The sequence below is a fragment of the Colossoma macropomum genome, unplaced genomic scaffold (genome assembly GCF_904425465.1).
Source record: "Colossoma macropomum unplaced genomic scaffold, Colossoma_macropomum, whole genome shotgun sequence".
In the NCBI taxonomy this organism is placed as follows: Eukaryota; Metazoa; Chordata; class Actinopteri; order Characiformes; family Serrasalmidae; genus Colossoma; species Colossoma macropomum.
In genome coordinates this window covers 16349463-16371384 of record NW_023494798.1, presented here as the reverse complement: position 1 = coordinate 16371384, position 21922 = coordinate 16349463, and the positions used below count along the sequence as shown (strand labels likewise).

The window sequence follows — 21922 nt, the reverse complement described above, 5'->3', positions numbered from 1 at the left end:
TCACAAGATACAAACAATGCTAAACTGGACTGGACCTGTTTGTGCTTTTATGCACACATAAGAAGTATAGTGAACACGAAAAACTGCAAATGAATATGGGGTTGAAATATGTTACAGTCAGAGCTGGAGAAATATTTTACTACAAACTGGCAGCTGATTTGAAACTATATGAGAGTTATTATTTACTCTGAACTCAACAAGCAGCTTCTCAGTCTCCATAGTCCATGGCTTATGCTTCAGAGGGCATATACGCCTCTCTTCGCCTTTTTTGTCTCTCCCCTGCTCTCTCACTGACCGGTACCTTAATCCTTTGTTCAATTACATCGCTGACCATCTCACCCTACAGGACTTGGGAATGCTTTGAGTTGAAATAACAAACATATTTGAAAATATTGGAGGGCCTTTGATTACTTCAGAGCTCAATTGACTTGTTTCTCCTCTCACACTAGCAGATCACCTGTTAAAATCGTGGTTAAAATAGAGTTAAAATTGTGTAGTGTAGGCCCAGCCTAAAAGCTTATGTGTGAGAAAACGTGGACATGTATGGTAAATGAAGCTGAGTTACCATTCAGGAAAACTAGGAAAACAGTAGGGTAGGACAGCTCCTCTCCACAGAGCAGGTTGACATCCTCCACTCCAAGGTTAAAGGCCAGTTTAATGATGGGCCCATCCTCCATGTCTGTGGTGATGTGGGTCATTAGAGCCAGGTTCTTCACCAGACCACACGCCTAAACCAAACATCGAAATATGAAAATGATTAACCCCCGCCCTGCCCCGACCCCCCCTCAAAATCAGTCATTTCCTGTTGTGTTTACTGTAATAAATAAATAATCAATCATTTTTGTACTGTTGTAGGAATTAGCGTTTAGCTATTCAACCGTGGATTAAGAAGTAAAAGAAGCCTTGACTGTGTTCCTGCTACAATATATAATCCATTTGATAATAGGGATGTGCATGGGTACTTGGGTACTTGAGTACTTGGTTTAACATTTGAGATGCCAGTACTCGAATACTGAATTCACTATTTGGGTGCTTGTTATGTTTCAAGACAGGAAGACAGAAAACACAGAGAACAGCAATTACATGAAATGCCACTTACGTTTTTAAGACTGTAAAATGTGACTGTTTTGCTCATATTTGTGAACAATTGTATTTGTTACACTTTGCCAATCTGAAAACGCATAAGCATGTTGCCAAGGACACACTGTTCAGGAAGTGGCTGAGAAGGCAGATGTAGCGTGGACTTATTTCTAACTAACGTTAGGCTAACTACTCTAACTGATGATAGCTAGTTTCAGAAACAGTGGAAATATATTTCTCTGTCAAACTAACATGTTGGCACATCGTCCAATGAGGAGAAAATACCTTGTGTACCTTGTCCTCCAGCATCTAGCGTTGTATCAAGTAGCTGTTGTTTTAGATCTAAAGAGGCAGCCTCTGTTATTCATACAACTGCTGCTTTTTTTGAATAATAAAACCTGTTCAAACGTATTTCTCTGCCTGCTGCTAAATGTTATGCTACTGATTTATTTTATATTTATACATTTATATTTATAATTTAGCCTCTTATCACAAGAGCTATCACACCAGGCCAGACCATACATTAATTTCGGCAGAAGTAACAGTTAATTGCATATCTGCTCTTTAACTCTTGAGGATACTCAAACATAAAAATTATTCGTAATGCACTTCCCTTTTTGATTAGACTGCGATAATTAGTTGGCAAAGTCAGTGTTTCAGTTTATGAAAAACTTGAGTTAAGCACTCTATAAATGTTCTATAGAAAGCTTTGGCAGTAATATGGCTTCTGATGTTTCATTGGACCATAACAGTAAAAGAAAAAAAGAAATCTGAGTGTTGATAGCAGTAGAAGTGAGGGGGAGGAGTTTAGTTAACTCAACAGATTAGCTCTATATGAAAAAGCTTTCATGTTTGCTCTCAGGCAGAAGTGTTGTACTGACCTCTCCTTCAGGTGTGTCTGAGGGGCACAGCATTCCCCACTGTGAGGGCTGAAGGGAGCGAGGTCCACTCACTTTCCTGGTTTTCTCAAACTGAGAAGAGATCCGGGTCATCATGCCTAACGCTGAGATGAAGGACAGGCGAGAGAGCACCTGTGTGACTCCCTGCCTGTCCATCTTAAACCTCTTCAGAGACCAGTTCCCCTAAAGACAGCAAACCAGAGCAGGGGCAGAAATGAGAAGCAGTGAGAAATGTGTTTGTCAGTAAGCCATGACATGGAGTCTATAAAAGAGCTGAGACTCACAGTAGAGATGGCATTAACCATGCCGTTAGTGATCTGGTCCTGCCTCATGTGTTTCACCACGTCGAACTGAGCCGCTCTCTGCTTGGGGATGATCTGGTCTGCGATCTTCTTCAGCTCAGAGTTAAACTTCTTAAAGAGATCCTCAAACAGCAGAGACAGCAGCTGAGAAGGAACAGGAATCACCAGATGAGCACGTCTGCTAACTTTGTGAGCCTTAGCCTTTAGAACCACTACACTTTACAGAAACATAGTGTGAACTCCAGCAGTTCAAAACTGGCAGCCACTGATCAAAACATGTAGCATTGTTTTGTGATACATCAAGCTGTAATCTGCTGATTAGCACATCTAACAATTCAGTGTGTCTGGAGCATTCAGACAGTGTCCTATTTAAACTCCTATCAACACTTCAGCCTGTGAGTAGCTAACTTCTTCTCTTTGTTGTTCTGATTCCCCAGTGCCACTTCCAAAAACAACCAACTTTATTAACTGCATCTGGCTCTTACAATATCACATTCTGTGTCATCAAGCCTCTAGGCTCTGCAAGCAGATGTAATAACCAGGTGTGCCCGTGCTGTGATAAGGTTGACCTGGCGCTTCTCCCAAGGCCCTCTTATCCTCACCAAAACCCTCCAATAGCAGCGCCCCTCCATCCAAGCACATTAGCATACATCAAAACAAGCAGGCCGCGTCAAAATTAATAAAGAAATTAAGCTTCCGCAGCGCGGCAGGGCCAATTAGTTGAATGTCAGGGATTCGTAATTGAGGAGACTGGCAGTGTTGGGAGTGTGTGTAAGCTCTATTGAAAAGGGTTTTTCGCTTAGTAGTCTCTCTCTCTCTCACACACACACACACACACACACACACACACACACACACACACACACACAGAGTTCACCACCAGAGAAGGCTGGTTGGGGGAAATTAAAGGACTTAAGACTGCGGTAATTACATTATCAGAGCCGGGCTGGTGGATTAACTCAATCGCTCAAGTCAAGGCAGCCATTCTTTTGTCATGGCTGCGCTAAATAATAATAAAAAGCGAGAAAGCCCTGAGCTCGCCTGGCCCGGGATTTGGGTGCTGTCTATGCTGCTGCATATCTCGCCGTCAACAAAGGCAAGGCGAGCTGGGAATGGGGGGGGGGTGTGGGGGGAGGCGGCCACGCAGGGAGGAGGCAAAACACAGAGGAGACAAACAAAGCGGCAGGCAAATAATGAAGGTATTAATAAAAGACAAGGAGGCCAAACACAAAGAGGAAGGTGAGGGATTGGGAGGCAGCCCAGCCGGGCCTGCTCCACTGCTCAGAGCTCAGTTTCACACAGGAGAGCAGTGGTGTGTGCAGAAGAGAAGGAGAGAGGAAGAGAGAAATGTGAGAGATCTAAAAAAGGTCTGATCAAAAACATAAGGTAAGGATAACTAATCTTAATATGAGGTATCGCCAAGGTGAGTAGAATATGGAGACGTTCAAAGAATTAGAACTGACAGTACATACACTGCATTGCAGAATCATTCACCTGCTTAAAACGCATAAGATTTGTCCAGATTACAAACAACACTTTTATACTTTGGGCCGTGGCATATTTATTTTACAATGAATTCATTTAAAGTGATATTGGTTTTATGTAAGAAAATGTTCTCTGACACAAATGACTAACTAAAAAAAGTCATAGATCATATAGATTTACAATTGGCCTCTACCTGTGAATCATTAAAAAAAATGTCACATTATCTGGTAAAAAGACCTGCTTAATTCCTTAAGTATCATTGATCAGACTGTGAATCTGAAGGAAAGCTGAAGACCAAACAGCATTCTGATGAACTTAGAGATAAAGTCATAGACATGCACAAGACAGGAAAAGGCTACAACATAATATTTAAGCGTGTGGATATCCCAGTGAGGAAATGGAAGCTGCATTATACCACCCAGGCACTGCTAGACAAGACTGCCCCTCAAAACTCCACGCCAAAACAAGAAGGGGACTTGTAAGGGAAGCCACAGAGAGGCCAACAATCACTTTGAAGGAGTTACACAGTACAATGGCTGAGAATGGAGTAAAGATGCACCGGTCAATGATATCAAGAGCTCTGCATACAACAGGGCTGTATAGGAGAGTGGCTTGAAAGAATCAGTACTGAAGAAAAACCTCATCAAAGCATGTCTGGAGTCAGAAAGCATCAGTTTGACCGACCTAAAATATGCGAAAAGGTTTTGTGGTCACATGAGACATAAATGAAGCTTTTAGGCCAAACCAAAACACTATGCTTGGTACAAACCTAACACTGCTTACTCGGCAACAAACATCCCAACAGTGAAGTATGGGGGTGGCAGCATCATATTGTGGGATGCTTTTCCTCTGTGTAGACTGAGCATCTTGTTAAAACCGAAGAACGGGGGGGCTCCGAGAGAGCACAATTGGCCTCGCTCTCTCTGGGTGGGTGGGATGGCTGCTCTTCTCCCCCCATCACCCACTCAGCACGATGCTAGTTAGCGCAGGCGTCTGTTAGCTGACGTAACAGATCTGGCGGTTGGTGCTTTCCTCCGAGCGCGTTCAGCTGTCCAGTGACGTTGCGTAAGCGGCAGCTTAGCTTTAGTAAAGAAAATGGCTCCATATGGAACCATGAACACTTAAAGAACCCTTTGTATGATTAAAAGGTTCTTTGGATAGACAGAAAATGTACATGACTGTGCTATAGACTGTTCTATATAGCTCACAAAAGGGTTCTTCTATTGTTACAAGCATGACACCGTAACAATAGAAGAACCCTTTTCAAAAAGGTTCTATATAGAACCATCTAGAGCACATTCTCCATCAATCTGAACACCACCTTCATGATGCAAAAACCCTTTAATCATGCAAACGGTTCTTTGAGTGTTCACGGTCCTATATAGAACAATTTTCTTTACTAAAGAACGCTTGAAGCACCATCCATTTTTAAGAGTGTACAATGGCCAAGTCAAATTCCAGATCTTAATCTACGACAACAGGTGGTACTCATTCAAAATTGCGGTCCACAAATGTCCCCTAACCAACCTGAGCAACCTGGAGCAAATCTGCCAGGAAGAATTGGAGAAAATCACTCCCAAAAAGTGTGCAAAGCTGGTAGAAACTTACCAAACAGAGCTTAAGATGTTATTCCAGTAACCAGTGGTTCTAATACGTACCAGTCTGAAGGGGTTGAATACTTATGCAAGAAGCATTTGTCAGTTTGTATTACTTTTTTAAAGCACTGCTGACAAATAATGAATTTTGACCTCAAAAATTCCCTTTAACAGCATACTGATTTGCTATATAAAATATTGGCTGGAACAATCTGTGTCATTTGTAATCCAGATGAGTCTGATGACTTTTAAAGGGGGTTGAACACTTCTGCAAGGCACTGTACTTATCGCAACTTCGGCCACCAAAATAAAACGTCTGTACTTGTCTCGAGCGACCAGATAAATGCATAAGAAAACACAGAGTCTTAGTTGAGGCAAGTATCATTAAAAGGCTGTCAGTCATTCTTAATTGAATTAGAGTTGGTGTGAATGACTGCAGCAGACAGAACGGGGACTGTGTGGGCCTTCTGCACAAGAACAGCTGTTCAGAGGCTATGTGAGGATTGGCCAGCTCATCCCTATTCCAGGACCACCACTATATCCGTTCAGGCTTCTACAGAACCTCCTCTCTGTTTATGCACGTTTATGGACAGAATGGTGTCGGGCATTGTTTTTACCTGGCCAGCCAACTCCAGACGCTTGTTTCCATAGTAATCACGATCGTCCACTTTGTTGTTGCCTTGAGCAAGAATCACTCTGCGCACCATTACAGCGAGGTAAATGCACTTGGCCCGAAAGTTAAACTCTTTTACCTAGGAGACACAGAGAAACACTGACTTTACACATTGACACTAATCTGCCAATAAACAGCCTAATAGAAGTCCAGGATGGGAATAGAAAAATGAATTTTTTGAATTTGTGCTAGTCATACAGCACAGTACAGAACTAATCCCAGTAAGAAGACTATGAAGAAATAAAAGATGGAGACTCACAGGGACATGGGTGAGAATGGTGGAAGCCAGCAGCTCTCGGGCTTCCTCCATCTTGGTTTTCTTGGGTCCACCCCACATGCGCTGACGCCGCACTTTATTTCCAATGTACTTCAGTGCCTGTGAAGAACAAAAACAACAAGTTTTTAAAGCATGTCAGCATGTCAAAACTTTTTACCTCTTAATTGTGACAGCATCTGGACAAATCATGAACAGCTGTTGTGTCACCTGGTAAAAACTACACAATGACTGGTTTATAGGCTTGTTCACTGTTCTTTCCATATTTGTACCAGTCTTCCTCTTGGTCAACCTCATCACTGGCTGAATATACTTTAGATGTGAAATGTGTGAACAGTGAACCTTGTAATGCATGAGCCCTTTTACCAAATATTTCTCCAACAGAAGTTTGGTTTCACTGATGTACTACAGTTTTCCCCAAGCACTTTACTGTGTTCACACTATCATAACGTGCAAAACTCGGCGAGACGGAATTATGTCTTTGGAGCACTGGAACAGACACATCTTTGCCTCAGAATGTTAGAGGACACAGAGGGTTTTTTATTTCAGTTTAGATAAGTCCAGTTCTGCTTTCTTGTCATTTGCAGGTATTAAAAACACACACTGATTATGGAGCTCAGTCATAAAACCTATTAAAAGAAAAGAAGACACTGCTAAGGTGGTGCTGAAGTATGGTGATACTTCAGCCCCACCTTAGCAGTGTTTTCTGATTATTCTTCCCACTTCCTCAGACAGACCTGTTGCATTCTGCTCTGCTTATGTCACCTTTGATCTTCTGTTACTCTGGGCTTCTCCTCTGCAATAAGAGCCCAGTAGTGGCTTTCTATATTGTTTAATTTTTCCTTCCTTTTTTGACATTCAAATCGTCAAGAACATTTTTCAACCATCTAGCAGGGTTACGTTCAAAGAGGTGGTGGGAGAGAAACCTAAAGTTACTAGTATGTGAATTTCATTGCCAAGTTCTCAACAAGTAACAGAATGGATCAAATTAACAAAAGCACTTGTGTATGGATTTACAGTAACCTGCACAGACAATGCATTTTGCCTCCTTAGTGATGCTGGGACTCTGCAACACTGTTTTTGTAGATGGCAGGTTCTGTGGCTGTTGAATCTGCCACACATAAAAACCATTCTGGAAAATGGAATTGCTCAGGGATTACAGCAAAACTTGGAACCTGGGCTACAACATCTTTATCAGTTTGTTTAAATTTCCGTACAAATATTTCAACAAGAGTTCCCCGAAAAATCTTAAATGTTTAATCGTTGAATGCGCAGGAAATCACAAGGCCCACTGACTCACTAAACAGGTATCAAAGACACACACACACACACACACACACACACGCACACACACGCACACACCTGAGCTTGGCACTACTTATTCCACCAAAGGGGTTAAAGGTCGCAGGGATTGGGATTTTCTTCAAGACCACCCACTCGGACACTTACAGCCACATGGCTGAGCAACTCACAATAAGGAATAAAATTAAATGAACAAAGATTTGTGAAAGATCAGAACAATTTTTTAAAGACTTGTATCAAACAATTATGAACTCGACTTCCTTACAGCAATATTTTGGTGTTTCTGTATATTTAGATGTTCAATAATTCAAAGACCATTAGAATTTCAAAATCTTCCAGAACAAATCTTTCTCTTCATGAAGTAGAAGTGTACCAGTGAGAGTGATTCTACATGCAATGTATACTTACCAATATTTACATTTTGATAGATTTTGACTCTAAATTAAAAGAAAAAAAAATAAAAAAATCACATACAGTACTGTGAAAAGGTCTTAGGCATTTCACATGTACCACCTTTAAGAGCGTTCACACAGATTGCCTGAGCAGAGTGGCAGTGCATCCCAGAGGTGACATGGCATACAGAGAAGGCTTGGAGCCCATTTTTTCTCTGTGTTACCTGCGCCACACAGTAAAATACTTAGAATACCAACAAAAATGAAACAGAAACCCAAACAAAAATGTAAAATATGTGAATTCATATTGGTTTATGAAAAGAAATACTAGTTAAACATTTCATGCAGGATACATATTTCAGAATTAATGTAATGACTGTGAGCTCATTGATAGAGTATTAAAAGAGAACTCAGTCAAAACTAGGTGAAGGATGTGTTTCTTGTGGATGTAAGTTAATTATCTATTACTTACATCTTCATCAGTAAAACACTGATTTTGCATTTGAGACAAACATAAAGCCAGGTCTTGTTTTTGAGGCTGAGTGTGACATTAATACATAAAGACATATTACGTGATCCAAAAAGCTACAATCTGACTAAAATCTGACCAGATGCCTCTAACTCAAATACAGGGTGACTGCAGCAGCACACACAGACCATATTTTGTGCGTTTTTCCATAACTCAGTCATGCTTTTTTCAATTTTATCAAAAATAGTTCACACAGTGCTGCTTTAAATTAAACCAGAGGTGCTGCTGATGAAACTGAACAAATCCACACAATGACAATGAATTCAGCAAACAATTCTGTTATGCTAACTGTATTCTTCTAACTAAGATATCAATAACTTCACTAAAAAATGTTAAACATATACGCTGCGTTCATTTGCTTTTTTATTATAATGATATATAGTGTTTTTACCACTTTCATAACTGCCTAAGACTTCTGTACAGTACTGTACATATAATGTTGAATTAGTTTAGAGAACTTTTTTTTTTTTTTTGATATCAACTTCAGCCCTGGTCCCACAAGATTTGTCATTCTACACTTTGAGAATGATGGCTGCTGCCTCTAGTGGTCATTAACAGATGGTTCCTACAGTTTCCCTTCTTTCCTCTATTAACTATTTGTTCTAATATGTCTTATCTAACTGAAGTCTGCCTGGATCAATTGGAAGACAAATGTGAGGCTCATTAGAGTCCTGATGTGACCAGCACAATGCCATAGGCCCACGAAACAGGCTCTCGGACATGCTCAGATGCAGGTTGCTAGGATGCAGATATGCTTCTTACCAATCCATTGTTGGGGCCTGCTACAAAATAAGACATCCGCTCTCAGCAAATTAGGCCTCAGCGTTCGCTAATGTACGTCACAGACAGACATATTTAGTGTTGTTTCACACTGGGTCAGTGAGATCTCTGAAAGATCCAAGTTTCATCATTATATAAGTGAAGGGAAACAGATGTTTTCAGTGTTTTTGAATAGCTCAAAAAACATTGTGAAGACTAATGAAAGGTAAACCAATATGTGAGAGATGCTGCCATTTGGTGTAAACCTCTAAATTATTCGGTAATGTGCAATCTGTGCATTAACAAAAAAACACAAATCTAAGACAATAGTTGACTCAAAACATGTTTAGAATACAAGTACCAGCCAGTTAAATATGGCACGATTTTCATAGTTTTAAACATTATCATTTTGACTATGAGCTAGACAATAGATGGGCTACTTCTGGAGCCATGTCCTGTGTTTTAGAATGATGACATAGACCAATTGTATTAGACCAAATGATGGCCCATATCTTGGCCAAGTTCACTCATTTTTAACACATACAGTCGATTGCAACAGTTTGAGCACCTCGGTCAAATTTGATTTTACAAGCAAAAGCAAGTTAACACCACCTACAGAAAACACAATTATGTACATTATAAGGCATAGCTAATGTTTAAATGTTTTAAACAGGAAATAAATAGAAACTGTTCAGTACAATTTGCATGAAAAAACCGCCATATTTAATTTGTTCCCTGTAGAGGGTCTGTATTTTTAGCTAAGATACTGTCACTGTTCAAAGAAAAACATGTATCTCCAAAATAGAAACTTTACAGGAGAAGGACAAAACATTCTTAACTTTTAATACAGGTTAATGTAAACAGCTTTTAATTCAAGTGATTTGGGATTATTTATATTTGTCCATTCATTATGAACTTTTCACATACAGTGTAAAAGACAACCATCATGTTCAAATGATGTCAAAAAATGAAAATCAACAAAAATGAAGATTCGTGGTTTTTTTTTCTGGGCCTGATGAAATTCAGAAGGAAGTCTAATAAAGAAGTTTGTCCACACCAATTACATGCTCCTGGATACAAGTTGTAATGCATTTCTTTTAACATGATTCAAAATCCATAGCTCTGCTATGTTGGGCAGTAAGAGGTACAGTCTGATAATGGCAGTGAGGTACCTGGGTTTGGGTGAAAATCTGAGCTTTCTGGCATTCTTCCAGGCTAGGAGCAAAAGCAGCCATGACATGCTCTTCTGTACCAATCATCTGTACTATCTCCTGATCACTCTCCACACCCATGGCCTGAAAACACACACAAAAAAAGCAGAGAAAAGAAAAAAAAGAGGGAGAGAGTGAGCTCAGTTTCTGTATCTTGACAAAGACATGTTGATTGACAATGTTTATCAAATATACTCAAGATGTTCTAGAATTATACTTTACAGATGTGCACTGTAACATCTGCCAAATTTGACACAGAAGTAATTTTTGAGATAAGGAGGCTCAGGCCTCTTTTGACATTTACTTATGCTAATAGACAACTGTGGGAACGGGACAGTAGACCAGGGCACTTACAGGTCGGTGCCGTTTGCAAAGGCCACTGGTTAGCAAGAAAAGGCCTGCAGGAATTTACTCTGGACGCACAAGTGCAAAGCAAACAAGCTCCACAGCCAATTTACTCGGTGCCTCGTCCAAAACGAGTCATATCTGTGTATTTGGCCTGAGGCAAGGGACTTAGTGGTGACATCTCTAAAGCTGAAAGAATTCTCATTTAAGCTTAGATTAAATAACTCGGTCAACTGAATCTTAAACTGTGATTACAGAGACTCTTGGCAGTAAAACCCAGATTGAGATCAAGCAAGGAATGGTCAATTCTGAGCCACAATATTCTGTAAAATCTACATGCTGCTCTCACAGAACATACAGTTCAAATACAAAAACAGCCCTTTAGGAGAACAATTTATTACGTATACAACACTGCCATAAGACGCCAATCAACTGTTTACCCCATCAAAAACAAACTAACTACAGTAACCACTTTTTTACTTCACAACCAACTGCAGCAGTCCCACTGGTTTTCTGTTTGTCATATTGCACCATCTGCTGGTTAGAACGAAATCATGCATCAGAGGACCAGGCATATTTAATGAATTTCCATTACATCAAGAAATGCAGTATGGTTCAGTTACAAATTTATGATCACGCATTTTGTCATTTCCACTACCAAGTAAACTGTCCCATACCTACAAACTAGAGGTAATAATTCACAAAACTGATGATTCAATTTAATACAATACAGAGGTGTTGCGATTCAATCCATTTTTGATTGGGAAAAAAGTAAAAACAAGGAGCAGCTTGTATAACATACATTAGTATGTTAACGTTTACGTTTTCAAATTATCAGAGCATTTAACATGATAAATATACAGTATTTGAAACAAAATGTGCTTTATAGTGTCTAACGTTCTAGCGACAAACTAACGTGTTATCCACAGGCTAACACGATAGCTACAAGCTAACATACTAGCCACAACACAATGATATAATACGATATGTTGTATTGTTACTTCCATACTGAGTACCCGTGGTGAATTTGGTTACCCTTCTTGTTGGGGTAACAAGAGGGTACTGAACCAGAATATATGGGTGGAGCTAGAAACAGTGCAGACCACAGATTTGTCAAGTGTTCAGTCAGATGATCACTTCTTTAAAAGCTACACTAGCCAGATTTGCCATCTGTGACTCTTCAGAACTAAATGTAGACTAAAAGGTAAATCAGAACCCGAAGCACCTCCACTGCTGCTACTGTGGCTGGTTTACTACAGACACTAGCATTGTGTGAGAAATTGTGACCACCATACAACCTCCAGAGAAACCCACCCATTTTCATGGTTCTGTTGTGCAAAAGGAAACGAACAAATACACAAGCACAGATAGGTCTGGGTTTGGATTGGTAACTGTACCATGTTGCAATGTCTGGAAAAACGCATCACAGGAGTATAAAAATATACTCAAATCGGCAACAGCATCTTCAGGTTTCAAAAGTGCTCAATTACGGCCTACTGAATACCCACAATGAACCTCAGTTTTTTCCTCACAGATTTATGAACAGTACCCCTTTGTCTTCTACTCGCTCACCTTGAATATGATGGCTATTGGAGCATCCTCAGAGAGTGTGTTGTGCTTCAAGTAAAAACGACCCTGCTTCACAATCATGTTAGTTCTACTCTTCTTCTCATGAGTGGAGCTACAGCCCATAGAAAAAGAGACACAATCAGAAAATTATAAATGGTAAGTTAGAAGCCAAGAAGTACCACTCGTGTGTTAAACGTCGGAACACAGCGTAAACATATGACTTGCAGCACCTGGTAACGGAGGCTCCCACTGCACCCTTGCGGTCTTGCTCCACAATAATGCGGTTCTTGGACAGCTGCTCCTGGATGAGAATGACCTTCTCCTGACCCTTCACGATGAAATAGCCCCCTGCGCACAGATACATAAAAATTAACAGAAATTTATGAAAGCAGTCTCTCACAATGAACTGTTGTGACTCTTGTGTTATTTAAGGATGTACCTGGATCTAGGGGACATTCATTGAGCTTAGAGAACTCCATGGGTGTCTTGCCTGTCAAGACACAGTTGGAGCTGCGCAACATAATTGGCATCCTGGCAAAAAAAGAAGTAATTTGGACTGGTTATTTAGCCATTTCTGGGTTTAGTTCACAAGGGAGCATCTAAATGAGTGGTCAGAACTTCCTTGTAATGCTTTCCTGTCATCTTAAATAAGGTGCAGAAAAGAGGCCTTGGTCTTCAGTCTGGCCCAGAGATGGGTGCTGAAAAAAAAATAATTTAAGTACCTTCCAATGGGTAATGCATTGCGAATGATTCTCTGGCTGCCTCTGGTGTACTCTATGTCCACTGTAATGGGAGCGGAGTAGGTCATGTCTCTCAAACGACACTAGGCAAAGATAAAGAGAGGAGACGGTCAATACTGTCTAGCCCCAATTTGTACAAACTCCAGAACTTGTGGTGTGTTAAGTTGTTTACAGAACCCAGGATGTCCCTCATCTCCCATTTTATATGAAACTGATTTCAGATGGGCTTTTCTTTTATTTTATGATGTATCAAGTCAAAAACGGTCACAGAGTGGTTTAAAAGCAAAAGAGTGATTAATTAACTGAACAAATTCACAGATTACCTCATGTGGAGACACTGGTCTGGTTACATTAAAGCTCTCCTCTACATCAGGCATACCAACGTAAATATTGAGGTACCTGGAAATACGTGGCAGTACAGGTTCATTTCTCATGTTAAAAATCTGTAAAACTCATGTCAGAGTGTGAATGAAAGAGGAAACAGCAATCTTACTTTAGATACCACATTGGATCAGCATCACTTGTAATCTTCTCATTTGCCTTCATGATCTTCTTTATCTGAAAATATAACAAGAGAGAGCTAAAGACCCTAGCGATGCTCTTAACATGCAAATGTTAGCTAATGAGTATGTTGGAACACACAAATTTTCTGGAATAAATGTCACTAAAAGCTCAAGCATCTTACCTCTACATTGATGAAGTAGTTGAAAGAATCAATGTGTTGCTTTACTAAACCTTTGACCTGAGAGTTAAGTGAAAAATAAAATAACTCGTTGAGACGCTAGAGAAGTAAAATAGAGCAAGTTCCAGACCTACTTTGCTGTATGAAGACCAACAGTGTTTTTATTCTGGTGTGACTACTTCTTAGAGGTGAACAGCAGCTTTAATAACATGACGGCGTGTTTACCTTCAAAAAAGCTGGAAGCAGTTTCCATTTTTCCTTAAAAACAGAAAATATCTGTATTACCATGTCAGATATATAATATTATACAAATTCACATAAACAGTACTTTAAACAGTTGCTGGGTTGAAGGCCAAGTCAAGCAGAAGAGCCACTGCTGTTAGCTCAGTTAGCTTAGCGAGCTGAAGCACGCTGCAGGTTTTAATGCTCGTTTACCTCCACTGTGTTCACAGGAGCAGCGAGCTGCTGGGGAGACATGTCCCCGAAGTCGTCCTTCAGCATTTCCATGATGTTTAATTTTAATTTCACACATTTACGCGATACGACATCATGTTACTTCATCAGTAACCAAAACACTGAGGCTACAAATACATGTGAATTGTGTAGTGTAACTGGAAAAGAATCCCGGGCGGTACAAAGATTATTAGTTCCGTCCACAAATAATGTTTTGTTTACCACAGTTTGTTTGTTATTTGTTATTGGTTAACAAATGCAACGGCACAGAAATGATCTATGACTCATTTTAATTCATTTATGCACTGTACATCATTATGAAATTGAAGCGCCTGAAGACTGCGCTGTCAACCTCTCATCAATACCAACAAGAAAGGACACAGAAATGGCCCTGCGAAATTTTGAAACATATGTTTTTTGGACAAAGTAGGTGATAAAATATGATGGGGAAATTAAGGTAAATAACTGGTTCAGTCCTTTATAATGATGATTCAAGTAAAGAGGAGAGAGGTTTCCAGAAATATTCATTTTTGTGGGTAAGTGTCTCGACAGTAATATTCAAAAGCTGGAATCACTGTTCAAATGTTTGAAATCTTGTATAATTCAATAATCTAAAGCTAATGTGGTTGTAGATAAATGTATAAAATAATTCTAATATGTTAGCCCTGCCCAGCTTCACAGGTTTTAAATAATCAGCAGTACACTACCCTGCTATAAAACAAGCAAAGACCAGCATGGCTGGTCACCAGCAAAACCAGAACATGTCCATTTTTGTCATTTTTTCATGTTTTTGCAAAGTCCAGGTACTTTGCCTTGTGTTGTAATGTTATGATGAACGAACCTATACAAATGGTCCAAAATCACTTGGGAAAAACTTTGTTACATTGACTTCCATCACAAGTTAAGAATGTTTTTTTCTTTCTCCTGTAAAGTTACCATTTTGGAGATACAAGGTTCTGACAGCAATGATATTTTGTGTTTTGGATGCTGGTATGCAGATAAACGAAGCACTAGCCTAGCCCTAGACCAGCATGGAGTTTATACTGGTCTGTGTTTTTTCAGCAGAGTAGGAAACTGTAAATAGAAATTATGAAATTTTAGGTGTGGCAGAATGATAAACAGAGCTCTAAAGTGGCTAAAAAGGTGTAACATCGAGAATCAAGTTATATTAAAATTAATTTTCGGAATTCATATTTCAAAGTGGGGAGGCAGATAATTTGGCAAAAGATGTAACCACATAACTACAGTATATTATCATTTTATTCATTTCTTGTTAGTAGAATTCTTGAAATATTGAAGAAATCCTCTGAAAATGTCTTGGTTTAGTTTGTAATACAGGGTGTCCCAAAAGAATTGACATCATTTGAGATTTTTGTTAAAATTTGAGATCATTTGAGGGAGAATTGGCTATGTTATTAAACTACGAAATGATGTCAATTTTTTGGGACACGCTGTATTTAAATCCACATTGTGTAAGGTTTTTTTTAACAGTAGTGTATATTCAGCGATGCATTCCGGAGATGACAGACCAACACAACCTAATATTCTGTTAGGATATAAACTCCTTTTAGCCTGAATTATGTCTCCAGTCTCAGTGCAGCATGGTGTGAGAGACAGTAAGGGAGTCAATCAGAAGAAAACAAAGTTGTGGACAATAAGTTTAATTATTTCATCATGCATTTCACTTGCTGAAATTAGAACGCTTCCTACACAAAAAACAAATATTGCCAAGGCTTGGCAATGTGTGGGAGTTTACATCAGTGGTCTGCAGATTTAGTGGAGTCATTGTTTGTCAGACATTTTGGACCAAATACGTAACAGCTAATTTATTTCTATTGTTTAATTGTTCTAATTATTCCATAACAAGCAATGTGTGTATATAACCAAGAGTAAAAGAAGAAATCCAGAAAGCCTTTCTCCTGAAATTGTGATCTTTACAAACAGAACAAAACACAACGTGATGAAGAGATGAAGCCAAAAAGTTTTAACTAAGCTGTTTACATCAGTTAAAATTCTAGAAAGAATGAGATAATGCAGTTTCAAACAGTTAAAAGAAGAAAAAAATCTTCAGAAGGTTCCTCTAAAACATTAAAAGCAGTTTCTGAATACATGCACAAACATCTCAGCAGTTCAGCTTTTTTTTCAGCAACATTTATACTACTGCCCCCAAACCAGCAAACTACATGACATTACATGAGTAATGATTTCTACAGAAAGCATGTCTTTCACTTGCTTGTCCTGGCTTTTTAACAATGTCAGCAAATGTTAAAATACTATGTATGCTGCAAACAGGACGATCAAAGCTAGATGTAATAAACTTTATATGTGTCTGTTGTTGCTGCTCAGTAGTTTGGGATAGGACGTCCCGATGGAGCGTCCGTGTCTGTGAACAACCATCTCCAGCTGATACTCGGCCATGTTGACCACAGCAATGGTGGTCTTCTCAGTAGATGTGAGGAACAGAATGGTGAAAATGGCCATCTCAAACTCGGGACTGACACCAATGAAAGTACTGCCTACAGGCTTGACCAGACCATGCCAGCTGAACTGCACATTTAAGACGTGGTCATCCTCATCCGGCTGAAATGGGAGAGAAAAAGAGACATTTTTAATGGAGATAACATCATAGAATGTCCTAAGTTGGAGAAAAAATATTTCATAAAGTATAATGTCCCCTAAAATTAACCTCTACTTTACAGTGCTGTGCAAAAGTCAGAGACCACCTTTCATTAATTTAATTTCCAGTCAAAATAGCCATTAAATACAAGTTGTTTGTTTTTCAGTGTCAGGAAAAGAATTCTGCAGGGATAATTTTCCACACCTCCAAAGTTCAGTCTTAGAAGTTGGTTACATTTACTTTTTGTCACAAACTAAATAATCTCAAACACATTCAGTGATGTTGAGGTCTGGACTCTGGGGTGGTCAGTCCATTGTTCTGAGAACACCAGCAGCTTCTTTAATTCAAATGTTCTCCCTATATCCTTGAGTTGTCTTCTCACAGTGGAAGGATGGACAGAAACACCTGTGGATTTTCTAGTGCATGCAGATTATCTTACACACTAATCTCCTAAGAAATATCCTGAAAAATTAATAATTTATATATAACGGCCATTTTCACTGGACTTTAAATAAATGAGGGATGGTCTCTGATTTTTGCACAGTAATGTGTGTCAGTGTCTTTTCCATCTACAGTTCAGAAGTATGAAAGACGTTACCATATCATTGTGTCTGGCTTTGTAGCCCTTGTAGTCAAGCAGATGCTGCTTTTCCTGAAGATAAAACTGGACCCAATTGTGAAGGCCCATGATTTCATTTCCAAATTTGGTCTCACCAACAAACACATGTTCAAATCCACTGGAGTCCTCACTAGTTGGGTAGAGGGAGATTAAAGAAAAAGAAACATCACAACACATAACTTACTTACGCGGAACAGAAACAAAAGCCACTTTACAGCACTATGTCTCTAAATATTCTTTCATTTTATGTAAACACATGCTTTTGTGTATGTGGACATGAGTGCTTGCGCATGTACATGAGAAGAAAAGAGAGAGACTCACCCTCCATTCCTTTCTCTGTGGTAAAGATGAAACCACATGTAGTACAGCTGAATCTTAAACTGTCTCAGATTGGAGTGAGATTTGCCTTTCTTCACTAAATACTGGTGAGCACGCTGAAGAAAGACATCAAAACAATCATCCTCAAATGAATTAATGTTAGTGTTACTGAACTTAGCCAAAACACGACATCACATGTTTAACTGCAAGAAATAATATTTTTCCCGTGATGTCCCAGGACCTGCAGCTTTTGAGAACAGAACGTGACAGGAAGAAGCAGCATTCAGAGTGGAATTTACTAAACATAGGTCTACTGTGAACAGCAACCACACTAATGTGCTGCCAATCCTTCAACATTTTACAATGGTGTCATACAGTGGTAAGCCAAAATAAGATGCTATAACTTTTTAAATAGGAAAATAAGAGGTGAAGTGATAGGCTTTTGTATGCAGCGCTCCATTGTCTTCTGCTTAGATTGTCATTTGTAAATCACATATAACAGCTGAACTCCATGACTGCCTACACAAATAGTCAATGGTGTATATACCTTCATGACTGCGGTCTCCAAGATGGCATCCAGGAAAGCGTTATTCTCCGTCACTTCCTCAGAGGTCACTTTCTCAGCCACACCGGTGGCCCTTTCATAGTTATCCAACAGCTTCATGAAACCTAGAGTCAGACAGTTGTGCTTAAGATGAAAGAAGGATTGCTACTTTGCCAATCATTGTTTTTAGGAGTCTTGCCAAAGGTCTCTTCTTGGTATAGAGTAGCATTATTGCCCAAGCTGGGCCTGATTACCTTGGGCAAGTCTCCTAATGCTACATTCACCTGCCTCTGTAACATTATTAAATTGTTAATCACTGTGGAAAAGAGCATGCACCAAATGCCATAGCTGTAACTCAAGCTATATTTGCTAAAAGCAAACTTTTTAGCCTAATTCATCACACTTTATTGTCTAATCAGTATAATAAGTCAAGAAAATTTTCTAGCTAAACACAGTTTTGTTAAATATATTTTAATGCTCTGGGTGTAAGCATGTACTAATTTTATTCCCAGCCAGCAGTTAAATCCCATCCATTCATGAGGAAGTTATAAGGTGTGTTTCAGTCCAGACTGCTTTTTGAATAAGGAGCAATACAGGGCAGCTAATCAGAACACAGATCATTTAAATATATTCTAAGGGACAAAGAGGGGTTGAGGGAGTGGTCAAGTAAAAATGAATAATGACTTTTTTTGGTACATAAAACTTTTATAGTGGACCTCAAGGAAAAAATAAAATATGAGAATAATATAAGATATGAACCTGTCAAAAAAAATGTTGCAGGATCTTTAGTTTCATATCCTAATGTACCATTAATTTCCTAAATACATGGTAACCTATTTTATATCCTTAATTCCCTCTAGTATGAGTTTTCAATCTCACAGAAATATTGAAGGGAAACATTCTACTTACATTTGTGCTCTTATTACAGAGCAGTTAATGTACACATTAAGAAAACTTTTCACAGTGAATTATGGATTCTTGGTAACCACGCAAAGTGGGTGCCTCACTGGGGTAATCAAAGTAAAGAAAAACCCTCTTTAATTTAAGCCAGGCTTGCTTCAAACGCAATTACATTACATAAAGGATTGGCATGTCCCTGGGAAAGACATGTCTAGAGCAGCTCCTGGCGCAATCTAAGCTTTTGTGCAAACTGTGTGAGCCAAACACAACTCCAAATAGTACCTTAATGGGATGGGTTTTAAGTGTCAGAGCATGTTAGGGCAGAGGAGTGAGACTAGAGTGTCATTACTAAGGATTTATGGAAATATCTGTTTGAGTAAGAAAAGCCAGAGGCATTCAGAACTGAACAAAGAATATGCTTTTCACTTACAGGCATAGGTAGTGATGGATTTCAGTTTGTTCTCATTCACATAGGAGAACAGAGGAGATGAGGCATGATCTTTTGCAGTAGTGCTGCCACTGGGTATATAACCAGCTTTGCCCTGTAAAGAGGTTTTAACCGTTTAAACGTCTGAAAGAAGTGTTGTCAAAAAGCACCGCTGAATGGTGGAGTTCAGCGATGTTAATGAGGTATGATGACCAATGCAGTGGCATAATAACAATGTAGTAATGTAGTAGATGATGACAATGCATTAAAATGTCATAACAATCTTAATGGGGAATTTTACAGATTTTTCAAAATATCAGCATAACTATATGGTTAAGATAAAAACAAATCATTCAGAGTAGTTTGAACTGAAATAATCCGTTCTAGAGAAAGTCACCGAGTGAGAATTGTTCACAGTGGTGGTGATAGGAACCAGACGTCTGAATGCCTCTAAAAGCTTCCTCACAGAGACATTTGTACACAAAATGGTCATGAATAGACACTGTTTTATAACCTTGAAATAAGATTTAGGCATAATGTTTATTTTTAAAAAATACATTCATTACCTCAAAGTACATCCAGAATGTTCTGAGGCAAAATAGCCCCCAAAGAAAACTCTTATTTTTTTCTGGATTTACCACTATTTTACAATCATCAACATTACATACAAAAACAAAGACACATGTAAGTTCAATGGCCATTTGGGACAGTAAATAAAATGTCATTTTTCGCAACCACTGGTTCCCAACACCACCACTGTAAAGAAATCAGAATAGGTAAGTTTATCTACAATAGTCCATTTTGCATCAAACCACTCTTAATGAATTTACATCTCAACGAATGAGAATTTTAGACAAGTGGGTGGAATTCCCCTTTAATTCTATTAAACCTGTTGTACCTGCAGTGAGATCCTGTAGTCTGTCCCAGCTTTAAAGCGATTCACATCCAACTTCCAAAGCACGTCGAACATGTCAGACAGCTCCTGGTTTACAGTTTGGCTGATGATAGGAACAAGTTCATTTTAGAGCTGTTTGTGTTCACGATCTGAGCTAAATGTGTTAAAGCGTCTGGAACACGTGAGTTAAGGTGGAATAAATGCTCACCTTGCCGCATCAATATATGCAAACAGAGCAAGGAGCCCAATGAAACCACCCCAGACACGCCTGAAAGTCAAGACAAAAACGTTAAACCTTCCTACCAAAGCACCACAGAGCACTTCAGAACTTATTAATGAAAATCTCAGCTGCTTAGCTACACTGAAAAAACGAGCCTCGGTTGAGGATGAAGGGAGAGCAGTCAGACTACATGGACTTGTTTCTGAACAGTGTTCTAACGGCAATGATTTAAGGCACTCGTGGAAAGTTTTAGACAGATATAAATGTTTCACGTACCCGCCAGCCATCGCTGTGTGCCTCCCCAGTCCTGTCTGTACAGTAGAGCTGAAGTTATAGACAGTCCTGTCTGTACAGTAGAGCTGAAGTTATAGACAGTCCTGTCTGTACAGTAGAGCTGAAGTTGGAGAGTGGAGAGTGGAGAGAGTGAGTCCTCCCCTCAGACTCCTTTAGACAAACACACCCAGATGGCCGCCGCGTCACACCGCCCTAAACACAGGCTCGGCCTTCAAGTGTAAAAACCGCTCTAAACAGCAGTTAGCATCGCTTTTGGTAGCCCGGTGAACACACATTGAGACTTTAAATATAAGTTGTAGGATTTCGCTCGGGCACAAATGAACAATCAAACAAGTATAACAGTGTGTCGACCTAGTGCGCATCGCCACAATAGTCAGCAGGTGGCGCTGATACTGCATCGACCCGTGGTTTACTGGCATTCCGGCTCAAAGCTAGCATTTATAGTCAAAATTGACCTTTTACCTCATGTCCCTGGTCATATTAGGCACGATTAATCATATTATATCATATCGTTGTTTTCACATATTCTTTGATTGTATATCTTCGCCAGCAGGTGCAAAAATAACAAGTATACCAATAACCAATCACCTCACCACCTAGCATCAAGAAAAACACTCAGACGTACATCACAGGAGGGAAAATGTATGATTTCAGTATGTTATTAGCCCCCTCTCCAGATGTAGGTTAATACAGACACACTCTGCTTCCGGTAGTGTTAGCTATCTACCTTCCGTCTGCCTTCAACAGATTCCAGCTAACGGAAAAAAATATTTTTCAAAAACCCCGCCTCGATTATAT

General features: G+C 39.4%; 2 protein-coding genes across 3 annotated transcripts in view; both read right to left on the bottom strand.

Moving 5' to 3' along the window:
* Positions 1–14344, bottom strand: part of polr3b (polymerase (RNA) III (DNA directed) polypeptide B) — a 30964-nt gene extending 16620 nt beyond the window's left edge. Inside the window, exons 1-15 of the mRNA XM_036585297.1 lie at positions 14273–14344; positions 14063–14095; positions 13841–13897; positions 13649–13713; positions 13479–13554; positions 13138–13238; positions 12855–12946; positions 12646–12763; positions 12419–12527; positions 10463–10585; positions 6294–6410; positions 5979–6113; positions 2264–2425; positions 1962–2162; positions 566–728 (exon numbers count right to left, since the gene is read on the bottom strand). Of these exons, the coding sequence (XP_036441190.1) occupies positions 566–728; positions 1962–2162; positions 2264–2425; positions 5979–6113; positions 6294–6410; positions 10463–10585; positions 12419–12527; positions 12646–12763; positions 12855–12946; positions 13138–13238; positions 13479–13554; positions 13649–13713; positions 13841–13897; positions 14063–14095; positions 14273–14344 (1624 nt within the window). The remainder of the gene's footprint in view (positions 1–565; positions 729–1961; positions 2163–2263; positions 2426–5978; positions 6114–6293; positions 6411–10462; positions 10586–12418; positions 12528–12645; positions 12764–12854; positions 12947–13137; positions 13239–13478; positions 13555–13648; positions 13714–13840; positions 13898–14062; positions 14096–14272) is intronic.
* A 1595-nt stretch (positions 14345–15939) lies between these two features.
* Positions 15940–21465, bottom strand: endouc (endonuclease, polyU-specific C). 2 transcript variants are annotated; one of them, XM_036585628.1, is made up of 9 exons: positions 21208–21465; positions 21107–21172; positions 20819–20878; positions 20614–20713; positions 19719–19830; positions 18392–18513; positions 17848–17960; positions 17506–17656; positions 15940–16870 (listed from the first exon to the last, which is right to left on the bottom strand). In XM_036585628.1, exons 2-9 carry the CDS (start codon positions 21115–21117, stop codon positions 16610–16612), a joined length of 930 nt encoding a protein of 309 aa, XP_036441521.1. In that variant the 5' UTR covers positions 21118–21172; positions 21208–21465; the 3' UTR covers positions 15940–16609. The 2 variants fall into 2 exon arrangements, with proteins under 2 accessions (XP_036441521.1, XP_036441520.1); XM_036585627.1 differs by having other exon boundaries at positions 15941–16870; positions 21107–21464.
* Between the last annotated feature and the right edge of the window lie 457 nt (positions 21466–21922).

What these genes read in the sequence shown, in the direction of transcription:
- endouc (XM_036585628.1), bottom strand. An exon ending in ATCCATCACTACCTATGCCT is followed by an intron (nt 18,514 to 19,718) that starts GTAAGTGAAAAG and finishes GTCTGACTCTAG; the next exon opens with GTTTCATGAAGCTGTTGGAT. An exon ending in CACAGAGAAAGGAATGGAGG is followed by an intron (nt 17,657 to 17,847) that starts GTGAGTCTCTCT and finishes CTACCCAACTAG; the next exon opens with TGAGGACTCCAGTGGATTTG.